This window comes from Podarcis raffonei, chromosome 2 (genome assembly GCF_027172205.1).
Source record: "Podarcis raffonei isolate rPodRaf1 chromosome 2, rPodRaf1.pri, whole genome shotgun sequence".
Lineage (NCBI taxonomy): Eukaryota > Metazoa > Chordata > Lepidosauria > Squamata > Lacertidae > Podarcis > Podarcis raffonei.
Genome location: NC_070603.1, coordinates 114,014,868 through 114,037,877, shown reverse-complemented (window position 1 = coordinate 114,037,877; position 23,010 = coordinate 114,014,868). Strand labels below are relative to the sequence as shown.

The window sequence follows — 23,010 nt, the reverse complement described above, 5'->3', positions numbered from 1 at the left end:
CAGGCCAGTGTTTCCCAGTTGCTGGTGTTTATACTACTTTTCCCCCCCAACAGCAACACCTAGACTGGCGAGTAAAGTGGCACAAAGATCACCTGGTCGTAGTCTTCTGCGTTAGGCTGAGGTGTACTGTATTTCTATCTAAATTACCACAGTTATTTCTAAATTTCTAAATTTGCACACGTATAGGGGACACCCAATGAAACGTTGCCACACATGGGACAAATAAACATCAGGAGCAATTGCAGACTGGCTATTTTTACTTATTGGACTTTCCATGGGCAACTTCCCCCCCATCAATAAAAATACATAGGTAACTGAGATTCTGCCCCCCCAACAAAAGCCTGCCCCCCTAACAGAAATCCTGGCTTACACCCATAGGACTTTCCATGTTAAGAGGGAAATTTGGAGTAAATTGTTTTGTGGGGGGAGCGGAAGTACTGGCCACCATTTTAATACATATAGGTGAGTAGCACTGATTCCACAATGGACTTCTTTCAGTTATGTGCTGCCCCCAAGGAAGGGGAATCTCAGGCCCACAGAGGCAAATGCGGCCCTCCAGCTCCCTCTTTCTGGCCCTTGAGACACCCCTGCTTTGCCTCCTCCTTGAGTGGTTTCGCCAGTTCAAAACGCACCCTTGAACTCTGGCAATGCCCATTGCTTGCCTGGACGGAGGACAGAGAGGGAAGTGTATAGAACCAAGCCGAAGTAAAATTTACATTTGTTGCTCCTCCTGGTTTTCCTTCTGGACCCACCACCGCTGTCCTCTCTCCTGCTGTCCCTCAGAAAGGTTGTTGGGAACGGAATTCAGCCCTTGAGCTGAAAATATTACTCAGCCCTGTGCCTGTTTGCTAGTCCAACTTTGCCCACTAGGGTGTGATAACACAACATTTGGAATATCCCTGCAACAATCTGAAGAGAAACTGAGGCTCCTGGGCTGCATACATACCGCACATCCCAACCCCAGCCCACCAATAATCCTGGGAACTGTAGTTTACCTCTCACAGAGCTACAGTACCCTGCACCCTTAACAAGGCAATGGGCTGTGCTTTAAAGTTATGGAGTGGGCTGCTTCTGCAGTTAACCCTAAACGCTTATTTACACGGAGCATGAGAGGAGCCCTGGGCTGGATCAGGCCAATGACCCATCTAGTCCGGCATCCTTTTCTCACAGTGACCAACAGCATGCCTGTGGGAAACCTGCAAGCAGGTTTAAAACCCTCTTTTAAAACCACCCCAGTCACTGCATCCAGTGGCAGTGAGTTCCATGGTTCAACGATGTGCAGCCCTTGCTGAGATGCACCAGTGCAGCAACAACCACTTCACCATGAGGGAGCCCCGTCTGCGTTGTGCTGGCCAGGGGAAGCCGACGTTGGCCCCTCCAGGTATTACGGGACTGCAACTCCCTGACCCCCTTCCCCCCCTTCCCCCAATTAGGGTTGCCATCGCTCCCCATCTCTTTCAGCCAGGGTCCTGCATCTTCCAAAATGCTAACGCTGACAGAAATGAAACAGGGCAGGCACCTTCGTCTCTGAACCATCCCACAGAAAAGGCTACACCTGTTGGATTTACACCTGTCAAGCACTTATTTAGGGGCACAGAAACACTGCTGCCAGGAGGAAAGAAGAGGACAATGCCTTTGCATTTAGGGCAACCGTATTCTGAAGGCAGCCCTGTATGTTGTTGTTTAATCGTGTCCGACTCTTCGTGACCCCCTGGACCAGAGCATGCCAGGCACTCCTGTCCTCCACTGCCTCCCGCAGTTTGGTCAAACTCATGCTGGTAGCTTCGAGAACACTGTCCAACCATCTCGTCCTCTGTCGTCCCCTTCTCCTTGTGCCCTCCAATTTCCCAGCATCAGGGTCTTTTCCAGGGAGTCTTCTCTTCTCATGAGGTGGCCAAAGTACTGGAGCCTCAGCTTCACGATCTGTCCTTCCAGTGAGCACTCAGGGCTGATTTCCTTAAGAATGGAGAGGTTTGATCTTATTGCAGTCCATGGGACTCTCAAGAGTCTCCTCCAGCACCATAATTCTAAAGTATCAATTCTTTGGCAATCAGCCGTCTTCCCTGTATAGGGAAGGGGTTTTTTTATGTTTAATGCTTTATTATGCTTTCATATGTGTTGGAAGCTTCCCAGAGCGTCTGGGGCAACCCAGTCAGAGGAATGGGGTGCAAATAATAAAATTATTTTAGGGTTGCCATATTTCAAAAAGTGAAAATCCGAAAAGTTGTTGAACTTTTTTTGGACAAAATCTCAACAAACGCTGATTTTCCTCGGAATATCAGTGATTTCCGCTGGACCCTCTTTCTGAAGGCCGAATCCAAGGGGTGTCTGACCCCAGTGTTTTTTCCCCTCTTTAAAAATGTTTAGGGGTACTCTCATTTTGACTCAAGAAAATCACCATTTTATAGTTCAGATCGGGGGTGGGAAATACAGCAAATGGACAAAAGTACAAAGATTCACAAAATGTTTAGGGGTATGTGTACCCCTGCGTCCCTCCAGGGGAAAAAAGCACCGTCTGACCCTATATAACCTTGGCAACCCTATATTAACCTTGATGTTTTTGTGAGTTAGCGAACTATGGGCTTTAGCTACTATAGAAAATGTGCCGGCAGGTTTGCGCCTGTTTGTTTCCTGGCCTTGAGCGTCCTTAGGAACAGCAGCGGCATATAAGTATAAACCTGAAGGCGGCGATGGAGAATGAGGAAGAGGAATCGACCCAACCCCAGGCATTGCGATCGCGGCCGGGAGCAGCAGCTTTCGGCGATCTTGCTCAATCCCCCTTTCTCCTCACTCTGAAGGCGGGTCCGAAAGTGACCGGGACGTTTCCCGGCAGCAGCAGCAGGAGCGTTTGGGCAGCAGCGGGGATTTCCCGATCTGCAGCGCTTGCCTGGGAGGCAGGAGGGGACGCCGGGCTCCTCGGACGCGGCTGCACCATGACGGCGCCTCTGCTCCTCGTCGCCCTCCTCGCCCTCTTGCCAGGTAGGGGGGGCACTGGCAATGGGGCGCGGGAGGGAGAAAGGGACGGGGATCGCCCACCCACCCCTCATTTCTGTCTTCTTTAAAATAATTCCCCATTTTTTAAACCTGGGGTTTCCCCTAAAACATCTTTTTTATCCCATATTTCCTGATGTTCTTTCCTTTAAAAGCTCTCTTTCTCCAAAGGCTTAGAATATATTCCATGCTTTCACATTTTAAAACTGTTTTTGTTCATTGCGGTGCTTTAAAAAAGGTAAAGGGACCCCTGACCATTAGGTCCAGTCGTGACTGACTCTGGGGTTGCTGCGCTCATCTCGCTTTACTGGCCGAAGGAGCCGGCGTACAGCTTCCGGGTCATGTGGCCAGCATGACTAACCAGAGCAGCATGGCAAACCAGAGCAGCGCACGGAAACGCTGTTTACCTTCCCGCCAGAGTGGTACCTATTGATCTACTTGCACTTTGACATGCTTTCGAACTGCTAGGTTGGCAGGAGCAGGGACCGAGCAATGGGAGCTCACCCCGTCGTGGGGATTCGAACCACTGAGCTTCTGATCGGCAAGTCCTAGGCTCTGTGGTTTAACCCACAGCGCCACCCGTGTCCCACTGCGGTGCTTTAAGAGGCGATTAATAAATCGACAACAATAAAAGCTCTTTTCTCTTTCTAGCGGCTTTTATTCCTTGCTGCCCCTGCTTTTCAAATGGACTTTGGCTCCTTTCGGTTTTTCTCCCTTTTCCACTCTTTCTTTTTACAACGCAAATCTCCCTTTATTTGCTCTGAAGTCTCCCTCCCCCTGAATTCAATGGCACTTTGGTGGAGGCTATACCTTTAAAGCTCATTCAAAGCACACTCTTTCCCTCAAAGAATTCTGGGCATCGTAATTCACCCCTGGCAGAGGTACAGTTGAATTCCTAGCAACCCTTAAATCAACAAACTACAGTGCCCAGAATGCTTTGAGGGTGGAAATGTACTTTGAAGTTATACCTGAATGAGCGTCTCCACCCCCATCATTCAGCCCAGACACTGAGGTCCTCCGCCAAGGGTCTTCTGGGGGTTCCCTCACTGTGAGAAGTGAAGTTATAGGGAACCAGGCAGAGGGCCTTCTTGGTAGCGGCACCTGCCCTGTGGAATGCCCTCCCACCAGATGTCAAGGAGATAAAGAACTACATCTTATAGAAGACATCAGCAGGCAACCCTGTATCGGGAAGTTTTTAATGTTAGATGTTTTACTATGTTTTATATATGCTGCAAGCCACCCAGAGTGGGCGGGGTATAAATAATAAGATGATGATGGTGACTGGTAGAATTAGATTTAGACTGTGTGCACACTATACATTTAAATCAGATATCCTTCCCCAATGAATCCTGGGAACTGCAGTTTGTCCTTCACAGAACTACAATTCCCAGCACCCTTAATAAACTATAAACCCCAGGATTCTTTTGGGGGGAAATGTGCTTTAAATGTGTGGTGTGTGCACAGCGCAAGTCTGACCAGTAAATATGCTTCCTTTACTGAAAAGAGAGCCACAAGTACAGAGCAACCCACAAGTGGCACAGTCAATTCTTTTTTGTTTGTTTGTTTTTGTAGATCATTTCAAATGCACTATTCTAGGTGATCAAAAGTCTAGTACTGCCCGAATTGGCAAACTAATTTTCTCAGTACATCAAACTGTCAAAAAAAACCCACCCTGTTGTTACTGGCATCTGTCTGTCTCAAGAGATGATAGAAGAGTCACCATCGATTGGCAAACTAATATTCTTGGTACATCAAATTGCCAAAAAACCTAAAATTTGATACACAAACATGAAACTACTAAGCTTTTAAGGTCGAGTTAGCTTTGACAAAACAGGTGCCTCTTTTCCACTGTGGACAAAGTCCAGAAAGATCTGGGAACGGTAGTCAATTAGGCTGGTCTTTGGGCTTGCCGATCAGAAGGTCGGTGGTTCGAATCCCCGCAATGGGGTGAGCTCCTGTTGCTTGGTCCCTGCTCCTGCCAACCTAGCAGTTCAAAAGCACGTCAAAGTGCAAGTAGATAAATAGGTATCACTCTGGCAGGAAGGTAAATGGCATTTCTGTGCGCTGCTCTGGTTCGCCAGAAGCGGCTTAGTCATGCTGGCCACATGACCCTGAAGCTGTACACCGGCTCCCTCGGCCAGTAAAGTGAGATGAGCGCCGCAACCCCAAAGTCGTCCGCGACTGGACCTAACAGTCAGGGGTCCCTTTACCTTATGCCTGTAGCAGAACTAGTGGCAAAATGTTTTGAGCTGTGCTTCACTTCTCTGCAGAATCACTTCTCTGAATGCTCCCTTCTGTCAAAACAGCAGCAGGAATATCCCTGTAAGTCTGAGGGACCTGTGTTTTGATCTGAGGCAGAGCTCTTCCTAACAGCTTCGTAGGCTGAAGCCCCAACGCGAAAAATCAGTAGCAATACTGACTCCAGGTTCAGAGTGCAGCCTGACGGAGGGTCGGAATCCTAAAGCGGTTTTAAATCCAGGCAGCTGACGCCCATTTCCTATCCTTCACAGCTGCAGCTACACAAGAAGCGGCCCTCGATGCAACTCCATCGTGCCCGGAGTCTGTGTTTATCCGAGGTGGCACCGTGTCACTCTCAGACGGGTTTCGCCCAGGAAGCATCCTCACCTATTCCTGCCCAGATGGCAGCTATCCGTATCCAACCCGAAGCCGGATCTGCCAGTCAGACGGGAAGTGGACTCCGATGCGTTCCTCAGGCAAAAGCCCCCTCAGCCAAGCACTGTGTCGAAGTAAGTGAGCGTTGCTGACTACCTTGGGGTTTTCTGGAGGGCTTATGGGGTACAGTGGTACCTCAGGTTACATACGCTTCAGGTTACAGACTCCGTTAACCCAGAAATAGTGCTTCAGGTTAAGAACTTTGCTTCAGGATGAGAACAGAAATGGTGCTCCGGCGGCGCGGCAGCAGCAGGAGGCCTCATTAGCTAAAGTGGTGCTTCAGGTTAAGAACAGTTTCAGGTTAAGAACAGACCTCCAGAACGAATTAAGTACTTAACCTGAGGTACCACTGTAATCAGATAGAAGTATGTGTTATTGCCTCTTACTGAGGGCTGCATTTCCTTGGACTTAATCTGCTGGGAACTGGGTACTAGTGTGTGGGGTTGGAGAAGGTGGTGGATTGGTCCAGAACCCAAATATAGGGACACCTCACATCTTATTTTTCACTATTATACCGCTTTAAACAGGCTCCCCCCCCAAAAAAAACCCCCTGGAACTGTCATTTGTTAAGGGTGTTTGGAATTGCAGCACTCTGTGAGAGATAAGCAACAGTTCCCAGGATGCTCTGGGGGAAGCCATGACTGTTAAAGTCGCTTGAGCGAGCGATGGCATTTCCTGAGGTATCCCAGAATGCATCACCCAGGAATTGTCATGGGGCAAAGGGAGACACAGGCCCTACAATACTTCTTTTTGGAAGCGTCTGTGAAAGGAGAGGGGATATCTCCAGCTGTCAATGCCCGTATTGTGATGTTGGTGTTGATGACGATGATCGATGCCAAAATCCAGCATCGCCTGAGCTCTGCGAGTGCAGCTTTCTCCTGACTGAAGTGCAGAGTGTTTGAGGACTGGGACATTCACAGAGAAACCAAAATGCTTGTTTACAAAGTTATTCCACTACCAACCTTACTGTATGCCTGTGAAACATAGACCACTTATAAACGCCATCTCCAACTGCTCAAAAGATTCCATCAACGATGTCTCCAAAAATTCTTACACATCACTTGGGAAGACAGGCGAACTAATACCAGTTTACTGGAAGAAGCAAAGATCACCAGTGTTGAAGCAATGATTCTTCAACATCAACTTCGTTGGACTGGTCATGTTGTTTGGATGCCTGATTACCATCTTCCGAACTTACCCGATTACCATCTATTCCGAACTTAAGAATGGAAAGCAAAATATCAATGGAAAACAAAATCTTTAAAAATGTAGTATTGTTGTTGTTTAGTCGTTTAGTCATGTCCGACTCTTCATGACCCCATGGACCAGAGCACGCCAGGCCCGCCTGTCTTCCACTGCCTCCCACAGTTTGGTCAAACTCATGCTGGTAGCTTCGAGAACACTGTCCAACCATCTCGTCCTCTGTCGTCCCCTTCTCCTTGTGCCCTCAATCTTTCCCAGCATCAGGGTCTTTTCCAGGGAGTCTTCTCTTCTCATGAGGTGGCCAAAGTATTGGAGCCTCGGCTTCAGGATGAAAGACTGGCCTGCGAGCGCTCTAATTGGAGAATAGCCTTGACAAAAGGTGTCATGGACTTCGAAGAACTCAGGGAGAAAGGGAGAAACAAGCTTTGAGGAAGGCATGTTTGGCAAACCCTCACCATGATCAACTCCCACTTGGAAACCTATGTCCCCACTGTGGAAGGACGTGTGGATCCAGAATTGGCCTCCACAGTCACTTATGGACATACCATTAAGACTGTGTTCATGGAAGACAATCTTACTCAGCTACAAGGGATCGCCAAAGAATAATAATAATATGATGATGGCACCTGTCTGTCTTGGGAGACAATTCAGCACTAGCAAAATAGTGCTATGCTGTTAAGAAAAAGAAAGGGTGAAGATGGGGGGCGGGAACACACTGGTAATTTCCTCCTCCCCGAGCAGAGAACAGAAGCGGACTCATAAAGTGCAGTTCACCACTAATCTCCCACTGTGTTGAAAAGGGAAGCAAAAAAATAGGCATATCCTGAAAGATGAAACTTTTAATTAATGCTGAATAGGACTTAAATACTGAGTACACATCATAGAAGGATCCTGGCAATAAAGAAGGGCTTTGCAGGAGAATGAAAACTTGATACAGTGGTACCTCAGGTTACGAACTTAATTCCTCTGGAAGTCCGTTCTTAACCTGAAACTGTTCTTAACCTGAGATACCACTTTAGCTAATGGAGCCTCCCGCTGGCGCCACGCGATTTCCGTTCTCATCCCGAGGTAAAGTTCTTAACCCGAGGTACTATTTCTGGGTTAGCAGAGTCTGTAACCTGAAGCGTCTGTAACCCGAGGTACCACTGTACAGTCATACCTCATGTTATGTCCGCTTCATGTTACATTCTTTCAGGTTACGTCCCGCGGCGACCCGGAAGTACCGGAAAGGGTTACTTCCGGGTTTCGCGCATGCGCAGAAGCACAAAATGATGTCACGTGCATGCGCAGAAGCTGCAAATTGCAACACGTGTGTGCGCAGATGCGCCATTGCGGGTTGCGTTCTTTTCATGTTGCAAACGGGCCTCAGGAACAGATCCCGTTCGCAACCAAAGGTACCACTGTATTAAGTATTGCCTGGAACAGCAGTTTTAATTCTGCTTCCTGGTAATTGCAAAAGGATAATTGACGCTAATGTGGACTCTGCCTGCTCTGGCATTATTTTGGATTCTGGGCCTCAACAGCCTTGTTCCATGTGCTCTGTCTTTGTCCTTCCTTGTTTGCAGAGATAAGCTGTCCTCCGCAGAGGTACTTTGAAAATGGCTCCTTTGGCCCACGGCGAAGCTTGCATCCTGTGGGTGCCGTCCTCAGCTTTGAGTGTTCGGATGGATACCAGCTCCAGGGTTCCTCCAGGCGGCACTGCCTGTCCAATGGACGCTGGAACGGAACTTCTCCAGTTTGTGACGATGGAGGTATATCCCTAAATACTCCTCTCCCACCTCGACCACACACACACATGCACATGTACCATGCACACACCTTCTGCGCTAAATAGCCTAATTTATGCAAGTTGCAGACTTGAGTTTTACATATATATATATATGTGTATATATATATGTATGTATGTGGGTATATATATATATATATATATATATATATATATATATATATGTATATGTATATATATATATATATATGCCTTGTTCATTTTGCATCATTAGAGAACTGTATTAGTTCAGGTGTTCGGGTTTTTTGGTTTGCTTGGAACGCAGTGTCTTGGTTGCAGATATAACTAGAAAAAAATGAAATATGGTGTACACATTGATGACCAAATTCTTCATTTCAAGTTCAAAAATCTGGCCCAGCCCAGCCCATCCACATGTTTTTGAAAGGTGCATGGGGAAGTTGCAAATAACATTTCTCATGAGATGTGTACTCCCTACTAGATGCGTTTAGGATGACAACACTAGGGTCAAACTACATGTTACGTTTTTCACACCATTTGCCCTTGAGTACAATATATTTCTTTGACAAAAATCCAGTGATCCAGTTGGGAAGCATAGCATGAATGTGGTTGTTGTTGTTTAGTCGTTTAGTCGTGTCCGACTCTTCGTGACCCCATGGACCAGAGCACACCAGGCACTCCAATCATCCACTGCCTCCCACAGTTTGGTCAAACTCATTCTGGTAGCTCCGAGAATACTATCCAACCATCTCGTCCTCTGTCATACTCTTCTCCTTGTGCCCTCCATCTTTCCCAACATCAGGGTCTTCTCCAGGGAGTCTTCTCTTCTCATGAGGTGGCCAAAGTATTGGAGCCTCAGCTTCACGATCTGTCCTTCCAGTGAGCACTCAGGGCTGATTTCCTTCAGAATGGAGAGGTTTGATCTTCTTGCAGTCCATGGGACTCTCAAGAGTCTCCTCCAGCACCATAATTCAAAAGCTTCAATTCTTCGGCGATCAGCCTTCTTGATGGTCCAGCTCTCACTTCCATACATCACTACTGGGAAAACCATAGCAGCATGAATATAGGTGCCCCCTGCTATAGCCTCAATCCACACTGCCCCCCCCCACCTTCTGTTTGTATGGAGGGGTGCTCCTCTTGGAGCAAATGGACAATTCCCCCTTCCATGTGCAAATAGCCAGCATGGGTCTCTCTCTGGTTTGGGACCACAGTGGATTAAAAAACACAATGCTCCCCTGTAATAACTTGAGGGCAAATGGTGTGACTAACATAACAGGTAGTTTGGCTCATAGTTGCTTTTGGGCCATGGAATTTGCTGCAATGTGCAGTTGGAGATGTACTTTGCTTGTGGTGGTGTTTGCCATATGATATATAACTCCACATATCCTGCGTTTCTGCCCTCATTTATGCACATGTTCTCTCTGCAGCGGGGCACTGCCCAAGCGTTGCCATCCCGCCGGGGGCAATTGCTACTGGGGGGCGCAACCGTCTTGGCGACCAGGTCTCCTACCAGTGTCAGAGTGGCCTGGACTTGGTGGGGTCTTCCCAGCGGGTCTGCACTCCAGAGGGTGAATGGTCAGGAGCTGAGCCAAGTTGCAGAGGTAAGCATCACACACACACACACACACACACACACACACACACCCCATCCTCTGTCTCCCCTGGCTTCCTGTGTCCTTTTTCTCTTGCTCTTCTCTCATATGTCCCTTCCTTTAATCTTTTTTGTTTTGTTTTGTTAAACCTTTAATGCTACCTAGTTTTTGGAATTCCCTTCTTCTGGATATTCCCTCTGAAGTGTAGGTGGGATCCCACGAGGCAAGACACAGCGATAACAGAAAGAACCTTTATTGAACTACATACCTGGATAACAGGGGCAATGCAACTGCTTATACACATTTCTGAAAGCCAGGGCCACTCCCAACGTGATTGGCTGTCTAAACTCCCAAGCTGCGAATCATGACTCAGAGTTTAAGGTCAATGGCAGAGGCCCAAATCCTGAAATGTTTTGTGATTGGATATCGTGTATCGAATCAGAACACAGGAGCTCAGAATCCTTAGCCCAGACAAACGCAGACCACTGAATACATAGCAGCCTCCACTTCATCTTCCGCAGGGGAAGCCACAGGGGCGCTGCAGAAAGAATGTGGTTGGTCAAGGAAAGGTTGAAAGCCACCCGTCTAATTCATTATAATGTGATTTCCTGTCCACAGCAGGGCAGGCTCTGTCTATGCTCTTTCTATATCACTTACACTCCACCCCACCTCCCCTTGGCAGAACAAGTCTGGACACCTTTGCTATCTTGTCTCACGGTGACAGAAAGCACCCCCAACCCCTTTTTCTTTTTCCTTACAGCCCCCTATTCTTACGATAGGGCTGAAGACGTCAGAGCTGAATTTGGAGCCTCGTTTACTGAAGTTTTGAGCGACGTGTCATCTTCTGGTCCTGACCCTTCTGAGACCACTGCAGGTGAGTCTGAGCCCCGACGTACCGTATTTTTTGCTCTATAAGATGCACCGGACCATAGGACGCACCTTGTTTTAGAGGGGGAGAACAAGAAAAAAAAAATTCTCCCCCTCTCTGCTCAGCGCCCCTTCAGCGAAGCGGCAGGAGAAATGGAGCCCCTTCCATTTCTCCTGCCACTTCGCTGAAGCGGCGCTGCGCAAAGAGGGGGAGAATTTTTTTTTCTTGTTCTCCCCCTCTAAAACAAGGTGCGTTCTGTGCGTTCAACTGTGCTGCCCCCCCCCGAGCTTGTGGGGCTGGCAGTGGGGGGAAGCGCTGCTTTCCCCCGCCAGCCTCAAAGATCCCTGAAGCCTTCTGAGTGCAGCGCGAGTTCCCGCTGCGCTCCTTAGGCTTCGGGTTCCTTTTGCTGAAGCCGGGAGAGCAAGACTCTCCTGGCTTCAGCGAAAGGAACCTGAAGCCTCCGGAACACAGCGGGAACTCGCGCTGCGCTCAGAAGGTTTCAGGCGGCTATCCCTGAAGCCTCCGGAGTGCAGAGGGAGCGCTCCCTCTGCGCTTTGGAGGCTTCATGTTGCTATCACTGAAGCCAAGGAGCCTGCATTCGCTCCATAGGACGCACACACATTTCCCCTTCATTTTTGGAGGGGAAAAAGTGCGTCCTATAGAGCGAAAAATACGGTAGTTTCTGTAGGCCAAGCTGGGACTCAGAGCAGAGACAGAGAGTCACATATTATTTTAAAGGGGTGCTTTCTGTGGGGTTATTTCCATCAGCCTTCTCAACCCTTCTCGGCTACTTTGTTAAGAATTGCAAGCTTGGTGGATTAGGGGAAAGCTGTGGACATAGTGTATCTTGATTTCAGTATGGCTTTTGACAAAGTTCCCCATGATATTCTCCCCATGATATACTTTGGTGTGAAACAGGTAGGAAGCCGTGTTGGTCTGATGCAGCAGAAATATATAAAATTAAAATAAAAAAATTGTCCAGTAGCACCTTAGAGACCAGCTAAGTTTGTTCTTGGTATTAGCTTTCATGTGCATGCTACTGGACAGTTTTTTTATTTTTTTTAAATACAGGTGAAACTCGGAAAATTAGAATATCGTGGACTTAATGAAGCACAGTGGACCAACACCAGCTGATGACGTGGCTCCCCAAATCTCTTTTCTGATGAGAGCAGCTTTTGCATCTCATTTGGAAACCAAGGACTCAGAGTCTGGAGTAAGAATGGGGAGGCACACAATGCCAAATGGTTGAAGTCCAGTGTGAAGTTTCCACAGTCTGTGTTGATTTGGGGAGCCATGTCATCAGCTGGTGTTGGTCCACTGTGCTTCATTAAGTGCAGCCGTCTACCAGAAAATTTTGGAGCACTTCATGCTTCCTTCCGCTGACGAGCTTTATGGGGATGCTGACATCATTTTCCAGCAGGACTTTGGCACCTGCCCACACTGCCAAAAGTACCAAAACCTGGTTCAATGCCCATGGGATTGCTGTGCCCATGGGATTGGCCAGCAAACTCGCCTGACCTGAACCCCATAGAGAATCTATGGGCCATTGCCAAGAGAAAGATGAGAGACATGAGACCGAACAATGCAGAAGAGCTGAAGGCTGCTATTGAAGCTTCCTGGTCTTCCATAACACCTCAGCAGTGCCACAGGCTGATAGCATCCATGCCACGCCGCATTGAGGCAGTAATTGATGCAAAAGGGGCCCAAACCAAGTACTGAGTACATAATGCATGCTTCTGCTTCTCAGAGGTCCAATATTGGTCTATTTGCAGTCCTTGTTTTGCTGATTTCATTTAATATTCTAATTTTCTGAGATTGTTAATTTGGGGTTTTCATCAGCTGTACATCACAATTATAACAATTAAAGGCTTGACATATCTCGCTTTGCATGTCATGAGTCTATCTCATATATTAGTTTCACCTTTTAAGTTGAATTACTGAAATAAATGAACTTTTCCACAATATTCTAATTTTCCGAGTTTCACCTGTATATTTTTGGTGTGAAACGTCACCACTATGCTGGTGACACGCAGCGGCATTCCTCCATTTCATCCAAGTCAGGAGAAGTTGTGCAGGTCTGATTTGTGCAATTGTACTCCAGCTGGCTTTATTTTTAGCAGAAAGCAAGCTAGAAACCTTCCGAATAAAAGAAACGTAGCATCATTTTATGGCGAGCCTCTGCTTGCGTCTGGGGTTCATTTTTGCCAGGAGAGGCATCATCAGGGCTTCATTTGAATTTATGCCAGGCACATTACCCCCAAACTTACTTTCAGGGCCAAACTGCACATCCTATTACATGCATTTTTGCATTCTTATGGCTGTGTGTGTTTTAAAATATCAGCCACGGGAGCCCCAGATTTGGACTGAAACTGCAGCTTGGAAAAAAGAGTAAACTCCCCTCCGCCAGGGCCATGGACCCCGTCTGGATAAGCGGGTCATAGCTGCCAACCGTCCCTTATTTGGTGGGAAAGTCCCTTATCCTAGTGCCGTGCCCCGCTGCTGTCCCTTATTGATGATGTCCCTTAAATTTCCCGGGTTTCAAAGGAAGCAGCTCCTCTCCCTCCCTCCCTGCCAACCAGGGAGGAGGGAGGCTCCAACTGTGTTGCCTGGCTGCGTTGTTCACCCAATAAGGAGTCTAAGAACGACTGGGGGGTGGAGCTTGCATGCCTTGTGCCGATCAAATCGGCCGCGTTGCCTGGGGACTCGCCTTTGCTCAGCGCTTCCCAGCGGAGAGGTGACGGTGGTTTTCCTTGCTGCATCCTCTTTGCCGGGTTGCTACGCTGTGGGAACCTCCGCTTGAGGCTTCGTTTGGCTGCTGGCTGGGCTTTCTGCCTTTGGCTTGGAGGGGCTCAGAAGTCGAACATACCTGTGCTTCGAAAATCCCTTATTTAGGCTGCTGATCCCTTATTTTCGAGGCCGCAGGTCCCTTATTTTCAAATCTGTAAGTTGACAGCTATGAAGCGGGTTCTCGCAGCTGCTATTAAACAAAAACGAAAACCCACCAATGTGACGATGCATTTAAAGCAATGTGTAGTTTGTCTCTCAGCTCTGGAACGTGAAATAATGTTGGCAGAGGGGGTGTTGTGTTTTTTGTGTGAGAAGCTGCTTACAAACTGAATAAACATAACCAAATGATCTGCGGTGAGGTGTTGGAATGCGTTGGAATAAAGACAAACAAGTGGATGGTGTTTTTGAGAGCGTCTTCTGAGTTCCAAGGTTGCTTTTTGAGAGTCCTCCTCAAACCCATGAGTCTCTCTCTTTTATTGAATCTTACAAAGCATGGCCACTGGTATGCTAGTGGCTGATTGGTTAAAATACAAACAAAGAGGCTAGTTCCTTATTGGTTAACATAGGTATAAGGAGGGGTTACAAAAGTCCATTAATCTCCAATACTTCAAGATACATTATCTTGAGATAATGGGCCTTAGACAGGTATCTAAGCTTTTAATCCACCTAGATTAACGATTGATTATAATATGTCTAAAGCAATTACTAATGTTATGATCAGAATATAAAAACAACTAATTAATTATACACTGAAGGAAAACAGATCATTGTAAACTTAATGTGACCTGAGTGAAAAAAGAGTGGAATGCAAAGAATGGAATTTGTGTGTGTCTGGCACATCTTTACACAGCGTGCATATGAGAGAGAAGCAGAGGAAGATTTTAAGGTTCAAAAGCTAAGAAAGTAGCTAAGAAAAGTTTCCCAGAATGCCACAGAAAAGAACCAGTGTTTTACTATACTGGCACATAAAGAGAACATCTCTACAGTGAGGGGTTCCAAAAATTTTGATGGTTTCTCTTTCCCCATACTAGCTCCTTCATTAGGACGACGGCTTATACTCTCCAAAGACAGCTTCCTATATGTCTACTTTCTTGTGGATGCGTCTCACAGCGTAACTGAACCCAACTTCAACATCTCTAAGCAGTGTCTGGAGGTCATAATCACCAGGGTAGGTTTGTACGAATGCGACTTTATACTTTTTTTTTAAAAAAAGTTTTCAATTACAATAATCCAATAATAGCCTCATTATATCAATGCCAAATAAAATTCCCAATATCAATCATTCAAATACCAAATTACATAATTTAGGTGGCCCCCCCGCATGCTAGAATTGATGGTTTGATGATTTACTTTATTTCTGCATTCCAAAATCTTATTAATTTCAGTTACATTCCAGTCATAATAGTGATCCCTTATACAACAACTGCAATATTTATAACTTCTATTCGTATTGACTCATTTAATGATTTGTTTGTCTACAAGTGAAGATCTCGTACATCCTTGTTCCTCCTGTGTGTGACATTTATTCTGTCCATGTTGTTTCTTCCTGTCCTTGAAAAATATTATGTCTATCTTTACTGGTTGTTGCTGCTATCCGTCATGCCTTGCGCAGAGCTGATATCCTGATGTTATTCCAAAGGTTTCTCCCTCAGTCCCGTGCTTCTTTGCTTTTGCAACTTTTAATGATAGCTGCAAAAGTTTCGACTTTGTACTTTTAGGTCCATTTGCTAGTACAATGTTGATTTCTAGTACCCCTCAAGCCCATTTACGCAGGGTGCGCATGCAATGTATAATAATAATAATAATTAATTAATAATAATAGATGGTATTATCCTGTCAGAGCCTGTCTACTTCTTTTTTTTTAATTTTTTATTGGTTTTTCAACATATAATATAAAACAATACAAACAACAAACACTGACAAACAAACATATAAACATGTATAATTTCATAAATTTTTTCGTGTACCCAATTTCAACGACTTCCCCATGCCTCCCTTTTCTGCATCCCTGTTTTGAACTTTTTTCAGCAACCCCTGGTCTGAATTACTTATTAATTCCTTTCTTTAACCCTTTTCTTTCCTCTTATCCAATCATTTATCGCTGCAAATCTGTTATGCTTTACCCATGGCATTTTAACACTCAATAATTTTACAAGAATTTTTAAGATAAAGTTTAAATTTCTTCCAATCTTCTTCCACCGTCTCTTTCCCTTGGTCACGGATTCTGCTCGTCATCTCTGCTAGTCCCATATACTCGATCACCTTCGTCTGCCATTCTTCCAGTGTGGGTAGTTCTTGTGTCTTCCAATACTTTGCTAGTAGAACTCTTGCTGCTGTTGTAGCATACATAAAAAACGTCCTATCTTTCTTTGACACCAATTGGCCTACCATGCCCAGGAGAAAAGCCTCTGGTTTTTTATGAAAGGTACACTTAAGCACCTTCTTAATTTCATTATATATCGTTTCCCAGAAGGCCTTAATCCTTGGGCACGTCCACCAAAGGTGATAGAAAGTACCTTCAGTTTCATTACATTTCCAGCATTTATTATTGGGCAAATGATAAATTTTTGCAAGCTTGACTGGGGTCATGTACCACCTATAAATCATTTTCATAATATTCTCTCTTAAGGCATTACATGCCGTAAATTTTATACCGGTGGTCCATAACTGTTCCCAGTCAGCAAACATAATGTCATGACCAATGTCTTGTGCCCATTTAATCATAGCTGATTTAACCATTTCATCCTGTGTATTCCATTTCAGCAGCAAATTGTACATTCTAGACAAATTCTTAGTATTAGGTTCTAACAATTCTGTTTCCAACCTTCTCCACCTGGAAGCCGATTTTCCTGTCCTGTTTAAAAACTTCATTTATCTGGTAATAATGAAGCCAATCTCTTACTTTAAACTTCAATTTCTCATAACTCTGTAATTTCACATTTCCACCTTCTTGTTCTACAATTTCCCAATATTTTGGCCATTTAGATTCCATATTGAGTTTTTTAACTTCCTTGGCCTCCATTGGTGATAACCACCTAGGGGTTTTGTTTTCCAACAGATCTTTATAGCGAATCCAAACATTGTACAGTGCTTTCCTGACAATATGGTTTTTAAAACTTTTATGAATTTTTACCTTGTCATACCATATATATGCATGCCAACCAAATCTATTATTGAACCCTTCTAGATCCAAAATGTCTGTGTTCTCAAGAAGTAGCCAGTCTTTCAGCCAGCAAAAAGCTGCTGCTTCATAGTACAGTTTTAAGTCCGGCAGGGCAAACCCCCCTCTTTCTTTTGCATCAGTTAATATCTTGAATTTTATTCTGGGCTTTTTGCCCTGCCAGACAAATCTCGATATATCTTTCTGCCACTTCTTAAAACAGTCCATTCTGTCCACAATTTGCAATGTTTGAAACAAAAACAGCATTCTTGGCAAAACATTCATCTTAATAACAGCAATTCGGCCTAACAAGGAAAGTCTCAAATTCGACCATATTTCCAAATCTTTCTTAATTTCTGTCCAACATTTCTCATAGTTGTCTTTAAATAAGTTCACATTCTTAGTTGTTAAGTTAACCCCCAGATATTTCACTTTATTTGCTACCATTAATCCGGTTTCACTCTGAAACTTCTCTCTTTCCTCCACTGTTAAATTTTTTCCCAGTACCTTTGTTTTTTGTTTATTTAGCTTAAAACCTGCTACTCGACCAAAAATTTGTATTATCTCCACGACTCTTTTAGTACTAGTGTCTGGCTCTTGCAAAGTTAAAACTAAATCATCTGCAAACGCTCTCAACTTATATTGTTTGGCTCCGACCTGAATCCCTTTTACCAGCTGGTCCCCTCTAATCATATTTAATAACACCTCCAGAACAGATATGAAAAGTAATGGGGATATTGGGCACCCCTGTCGTGTCCCTTTTTCAATAGCAATTTCCTCAGTGACCACATTATTTACAATTAGTTTTGCTTTTTGTTCAGAATAAATTGCACCTATACCATTCTCGAAGCCCTGGCCTACCCCCATTCCTTTGAGATTCTTTTTCATAAAACTCCAAGAGATATTGTCAAAGGCTTTCTCAGCATCCACAAATATTAATGCTGCCTTCGTATTAATATTGTTTTCAAGCAACTCCATAATGTCTATTATATTTCTCACATTATCAGATAAGTGTCTTCCCGGGAGAAAGCCAGCCTGGTCTTTATGAATCTCACCCATCAAAACCCTCTTCAATCTTTTTGCCAAAATGTCTGCAAAAATTTTGTAATCCACATTCAGCAATGATATAGGGCGGTAGTTCTTGATCTGGTTCTTTTCAGTCTCAGATTTTGGTATAAGTGTAATATATGCTTCTTTCCACGATTCAGGTGCCTTTTTCCCCTCTAAGATTTCATTGCAGACTTCCTTAAACGGTTGAATCAACCAGTCTTTCAAGACTTTATAGTATCTGGAAGTCAGGCCATCTGGTCCTGGAGATTTTCCCAATTTCATGTTTTGAATGGCTCCCTCTATTTCTTGCTCAGTTATTTTCTGATTCAAAGTCACTTTACTTTGTTCAGATATTTTTTGTAATCCATATTTTTAAAGAAATTCTTCTATCTCTTTTTCGTCCACCGGCCCTTGTGCATAAACTCTGAAAGCAGTTTCTGATCTCGTTTGGCCTAAAAATGTTCTTTCCTTTAACCTCTAAGCTTGTAACCATATTCAACTTTTGCCTTTTCTTCAATTGCCATGCCAGAAGTTTCCCACATTTATCTGCCGATTCAAGAGCCTGTCTACTTCTTAATCTAATCTTCAGAGGCCTTGTAGGCCAAGCCCACGCGGGATTTGGGCAAATCTGTCCATTTCAATTTCTCTCGGCTTCTATTCCCCTCCACCCTGGTTTTAATTTCAGTTTTCCATATCAGTTTATGGCAAGTTAGTCGTCATGAAAAAGTTGCCAGAGTTTTAGCGCCATTTCCTCCTAAACTTCACCTTTTTGCAACACAGTTTCCCCCCTGATGTCATTTTCACCGACAACACACGTTTTCCTCCACATGTACATACCTCGGGTGAAGAACTTAATTCATTCCGGAGGTCCGTACTTAACCTGAAACTGTTCTTAACCTGAAGCACCACTTTAGCTAATGGGGCTTCCCACTGCCGCCCTGCGATTTCTGTTCTCATCCTGCAGCAAAGTTTTTAACCTGAAGCAATATTTCTGGGTTAGCGGAGTCTGTAACCTGAAGCGTATGTAACCTAAAGTGTATGTAACCCAAGGTAGCACTGTACTTGTCATTTAGCTGAAGAAGCACATTGCAAAAAAAATGGAAAAAGTGTGGATTTGGGAAGATGGCGGTGTTTTAGAAAATGGGCAATGAGGTAGAGTCGCCTTTAAATGTTGATGGAATAAAATTTATCCCACACCCATAATAAGCCCACATTTGGTTGGGGCAAAGGTGTTGCCAGAAAATGGGGGGCTCGCTTAGGGCCAGACCCCCTTAATCTGAGTCACTGTTGCTGAAGACTAGGTTCCTTGGTCAGAGCAGGAAGGAAAGAGAAGGCAACCAGGCAAAAATACAAACTGGGCTGTTAAGCCTTTGGTTGTTTATTTGTTGTGGCAAAGTTTCAGCCTATCTAAAAGCAAAGAAAGGGCCTTCTCTGTTGCCACATCCAGACTTTGGATCTCATATACCTGGGAAGGTTGGCCTTGCCCTGTTTTGCTGACATTTTTCTGCAGCGTTAAGAACGTCCTACTTAAAATGCCCCTTTGGCATTTAGCAACTCTGCCTGCCCCTTTGTTATCACCATCTACTACGCTTATGTGCAATCCTTCTATTTTCCCTTCTATCTAGCTTTTATTAATATTGTGGGGGGGGGGTTGTTTTGTTTTTTACTGCTGTTTGTTTTTACTCTGGTGTCTCTTATCTTGGGTTGTTTTTGTTTTTTTTAAAACTGCTGTTTGCTTTTAAACTGTTTTACTGCTAGTTTCGATTCTGCTCCTTCTTTTATATATAGTTCCGTTTACACAGGTTTTGTGTTTTACCGGGGGTTTTTTGTAAGCTGCCTTGAACTATGAGGGCAAGGCAGGGGTATATAGTTTAAAAATAAATAAATATCCAGTTCATTAAGAGTCTTCTTTCAAGGCACTCTGGGTAACTAAGCAATGCATGGAGTTGGGGAATGATAATCCTGTCATAACTACAATTTGTAGGAATTCTGTTATGATCTGAGTTGAATAGGATCCAAAAGGCAGCAGTCTGATTGGTCCTAGAACAATAGGGTCCAGAATGCAGCAGTCTGATTGGTCCACAGGAGCCACCCAATCCAGCTCCAGGTGGAAGTGAATCTGCAACCTGATTGGCCTACAGGTGAATCCCGGAATTAGTCAATCACGTGGGGCCCATTGTGTAAATAATGTATATAAAGCAGACATTCTGGGGGAACATCCATTCCTCCTCACCACTATGAGCTGAATAAAGAGCATGAAATCCACTCTCGACTCAGAGTATATTTCAAGTTCCTTGAGAGGAAACTACAGCAGTCATGTAAACATGCCTTTATTTATATATTTACAAATATATAAATGTACACTGAGGTCCAGCTCTGAGGGCCTTCTAGCGGTTCCCTCCCTGCGAGAAGTGAACAGGGAACCAGGCAGAGGGCCTTCTCGGTAGTGGCACCCACCCTGTGGAACGCCCTCCCATCAGATGTCAAGGAGATAAAGAACTACATAACTTCGAAGACATCTGCAGGCAGCCCTGTATTGGGAAGTTTTAAATGTTTGATATTTTACTAAGTTTTATATATGCTGCAAGCCAGCCAGATGGGTGGAGTATAATTAATAAAATTATCATTATCATCATCATCATCATCGTTACATTTATATGCCATGTTTTCCTCCAAGGAGCTCAAGGCCTCAACCCCATTCTAGTTCGACACGCTAACCGCTACACCAGACCAGAAATGGTGGATTTTTCTCCAGAAGACAAATAAAAAGATTCTCCCTGAAAGGAAATGAATATATATCATTTATCAGTCACTGAAATACACTTTTGGTGGTAATTTAAGTTGTTTCAAGCTGTTTTTAATATTGTGTTTTCATTATTGTAACTCACCCTTGGACCTTAGGCTGAAGGCCATGATAAAAATAATAATAAAATTTTTCATCACATGAACCACATTTTTACCTCCTCTGCCCCTCTTTCTCCTTCTTCCTCTGTTTTCCTGTTTCTTCTTTCTTTCCTCCCCTTCCCAGATTGCCAGCTTTGATGTTCCCATCAGGTTCTCCGTAATCTCTTACGCCAGCCGGCCCAAGACCATCGTCGACATCCAGGATGATATAGCTGAAGATACAGAAATCGTTATTGAGAAGATTCAAAATGAGATGAACTACAAAGGTGCTGAGAGGGATTCCCACCCACCCACCCCCGTTTTTGAGCAGCTGCGCGTTCAAAATGTATTTTCTGAAACTTGGGGCCCAGCGAATGTGTCAGGTCTTTCTCATGGGGAGTAGAAATGTTTCTTCAAGGCACATGTGACTCAGGGCCGTCTTTAGCATAAGTGGCGCCAGGGTGCAAAGATCCGTCCAGTGCCCTCAAATGTTCATCTTGCCGCTGCCTCCTCCCAAGTAGTAATAAATGCTACTTTCACTGAGGGAAGCCTGGGGGTGTGGAGTGAGGGAGGCTTGGGAAGGAAGCTGCATGCCAGCCAGCCATATACAGTGGTACCTCGGGTTACAGATGCTTCAGGGTACAGACTCTGCTAACCCAGAAATAGTACCTCAGGTTAAGAACTTTGTTCAGGATGAGAACAGAAATTGTGCTCTGGCGGCGTGGCGGCAGCGGGAGGCCCCATTAGCTAAAGTGGTGCCTCAGGTTAAGAACAATTTCAGGTTAAGAACGGACCTCCAGAACGAATTAGGTTCTTAACCCAAGCTACCACTGGTGGCGCTGTGGGTTAAACCACGGAGCCTAGGATTTGCCGATCAGAAGGTTGGCGGTTTGAATCCCTGCGATGGGTGAGCTCCCGTTGCTCGGTCCCTGCTCCTGCCCACCTAGCAGTTCGAAAGCAGGTCAAAAGTGCAAGTAGATAAATAGGTACTGCTCCTGCGGGAAGGTAAACGGCGTTTCCGTGTGCTGCTCTGGTTCGCCAGAAGCCGCTTAGTCATGCTGGCCACATGACCCAGAAGCTGTACGCCGGCTCCCTCGGCCAATAAAGCGAGATGAGCGCTGTAACCCCAGAGTCGGTCACAACTGGACCAAATGGTCAGGGGTCCCTTTACCTTTACCTTAGCACTATAGTTGGCGGGGCGCAGGTTCCATCCTAAGCCTCTGCAGGGATCACTCTCCTCCCGCGAAAGCTTGGGAGGCAAGCTTCGCACCCGCCAGCCATATGGTTGGCAAGGCGCAGCTGGCAGGCGTGCAGGGAAAGGGGAGGCCACGGCAAAGCCGCGCAGCTCCCCCACTCGCTGGGGCGCCCCTGAGAAGCCAGCGCCCTGGCGCAGCAGACCACTAAGCCCTATGGGAAAGACGGCTCTGATGTGACTAGTGCCTAATTTTTGGGATTCCCCCCCCCCTCACCTGCTGTTGTTTCAGCTCCTTTGATTTGCTTCTGCTGTTTCAACATCTTACATTTACTTTACGTTTCAATGCGCTGCCCACCCTTTCAGCTTTGTAAGGCATCCCGAGTTTTGAAAGAGGTGTAGAACAAATTAAAAACCAATGCCAATGCCATCCTGAGAGCCAGTGTGGTGTAGTGGTTAAGAGCAATAGACTCGTAATCTGGTGAACCGGGTTCGCTTCCCCGCTCCTTCACATGCAGCTGCTGGGTGACCTTGGGCCAGTCACACTTCTCTGAAGTCTCTCAGCCCCGCTCACCTCACAGAGTGTTTGTTGTGGGGGAGGAAGGGAAAGGAGAATGTTAGCCGCTTTGAGACTCCTTAAAGGGAGTGAAAGGCGGGATATCAAATCCAAACTCTTCCTCTTCTTCTTCATCCTCTTGCAGACCACGGCAACGCAACAGGAACCAACATTCAAGATGCCCTCGACTCTGTGTACCAGATGATGATTAATGAGAAGGAGTTTACCAAAGTGCCGTGGGACAAAATCCGTCACGCCATCATCCTGTTCACAGACGGTGAGGAGAAATGGGGAGATACCTTCTCCCTCCC

General features: G+C 45.4%; 1 protein-coding gene across 1 annotated transcript in view; it reads left to right on the top strand.

Annotated features, from left to right (window-relative positions):
- The first annotated feature begins 2,675 nt into the window (after positions 1–2,675).
- Positions 2,676–23,010, top strand: part of LOC128408769 (uncharacterized) — a 96,215-nt gene continuing 75,880 nt past the window's right edge. The window contains exons 1-8 of the mRNA XM_053378790.1: positions 2,676–2,979; positions 5,502–5,738; positions 8,433–8,618; positions 10,039–10,212; positions 10,964–11,077; positions 14,890–15,026; positions 21,097–21,238; positions 22,845–22,976. Of these exons, the coding sequence (XP_053234765.1) occupies positions 2,691–2,979; positions 5,502–5,738; positions 8,433–8,618; positions 10,039–10,212; positions 10,964–11,077; positions 14,890–15,026; positions 21,097–21,238; positions 22,845–22,976 (1,411 nt within the window). The 5' untranslated portion in view covers positions 2,676–2,690. The remainder of the gene's footprint in view (positions 2,980–5,501; positions 5,739–8,432; positions 8,619–10,038; positions 10,213–10,963; positions 11,078–14,889; positions 15,027–21,096; positions 21,239–22,844; positions 22,977–23,010) is intronic.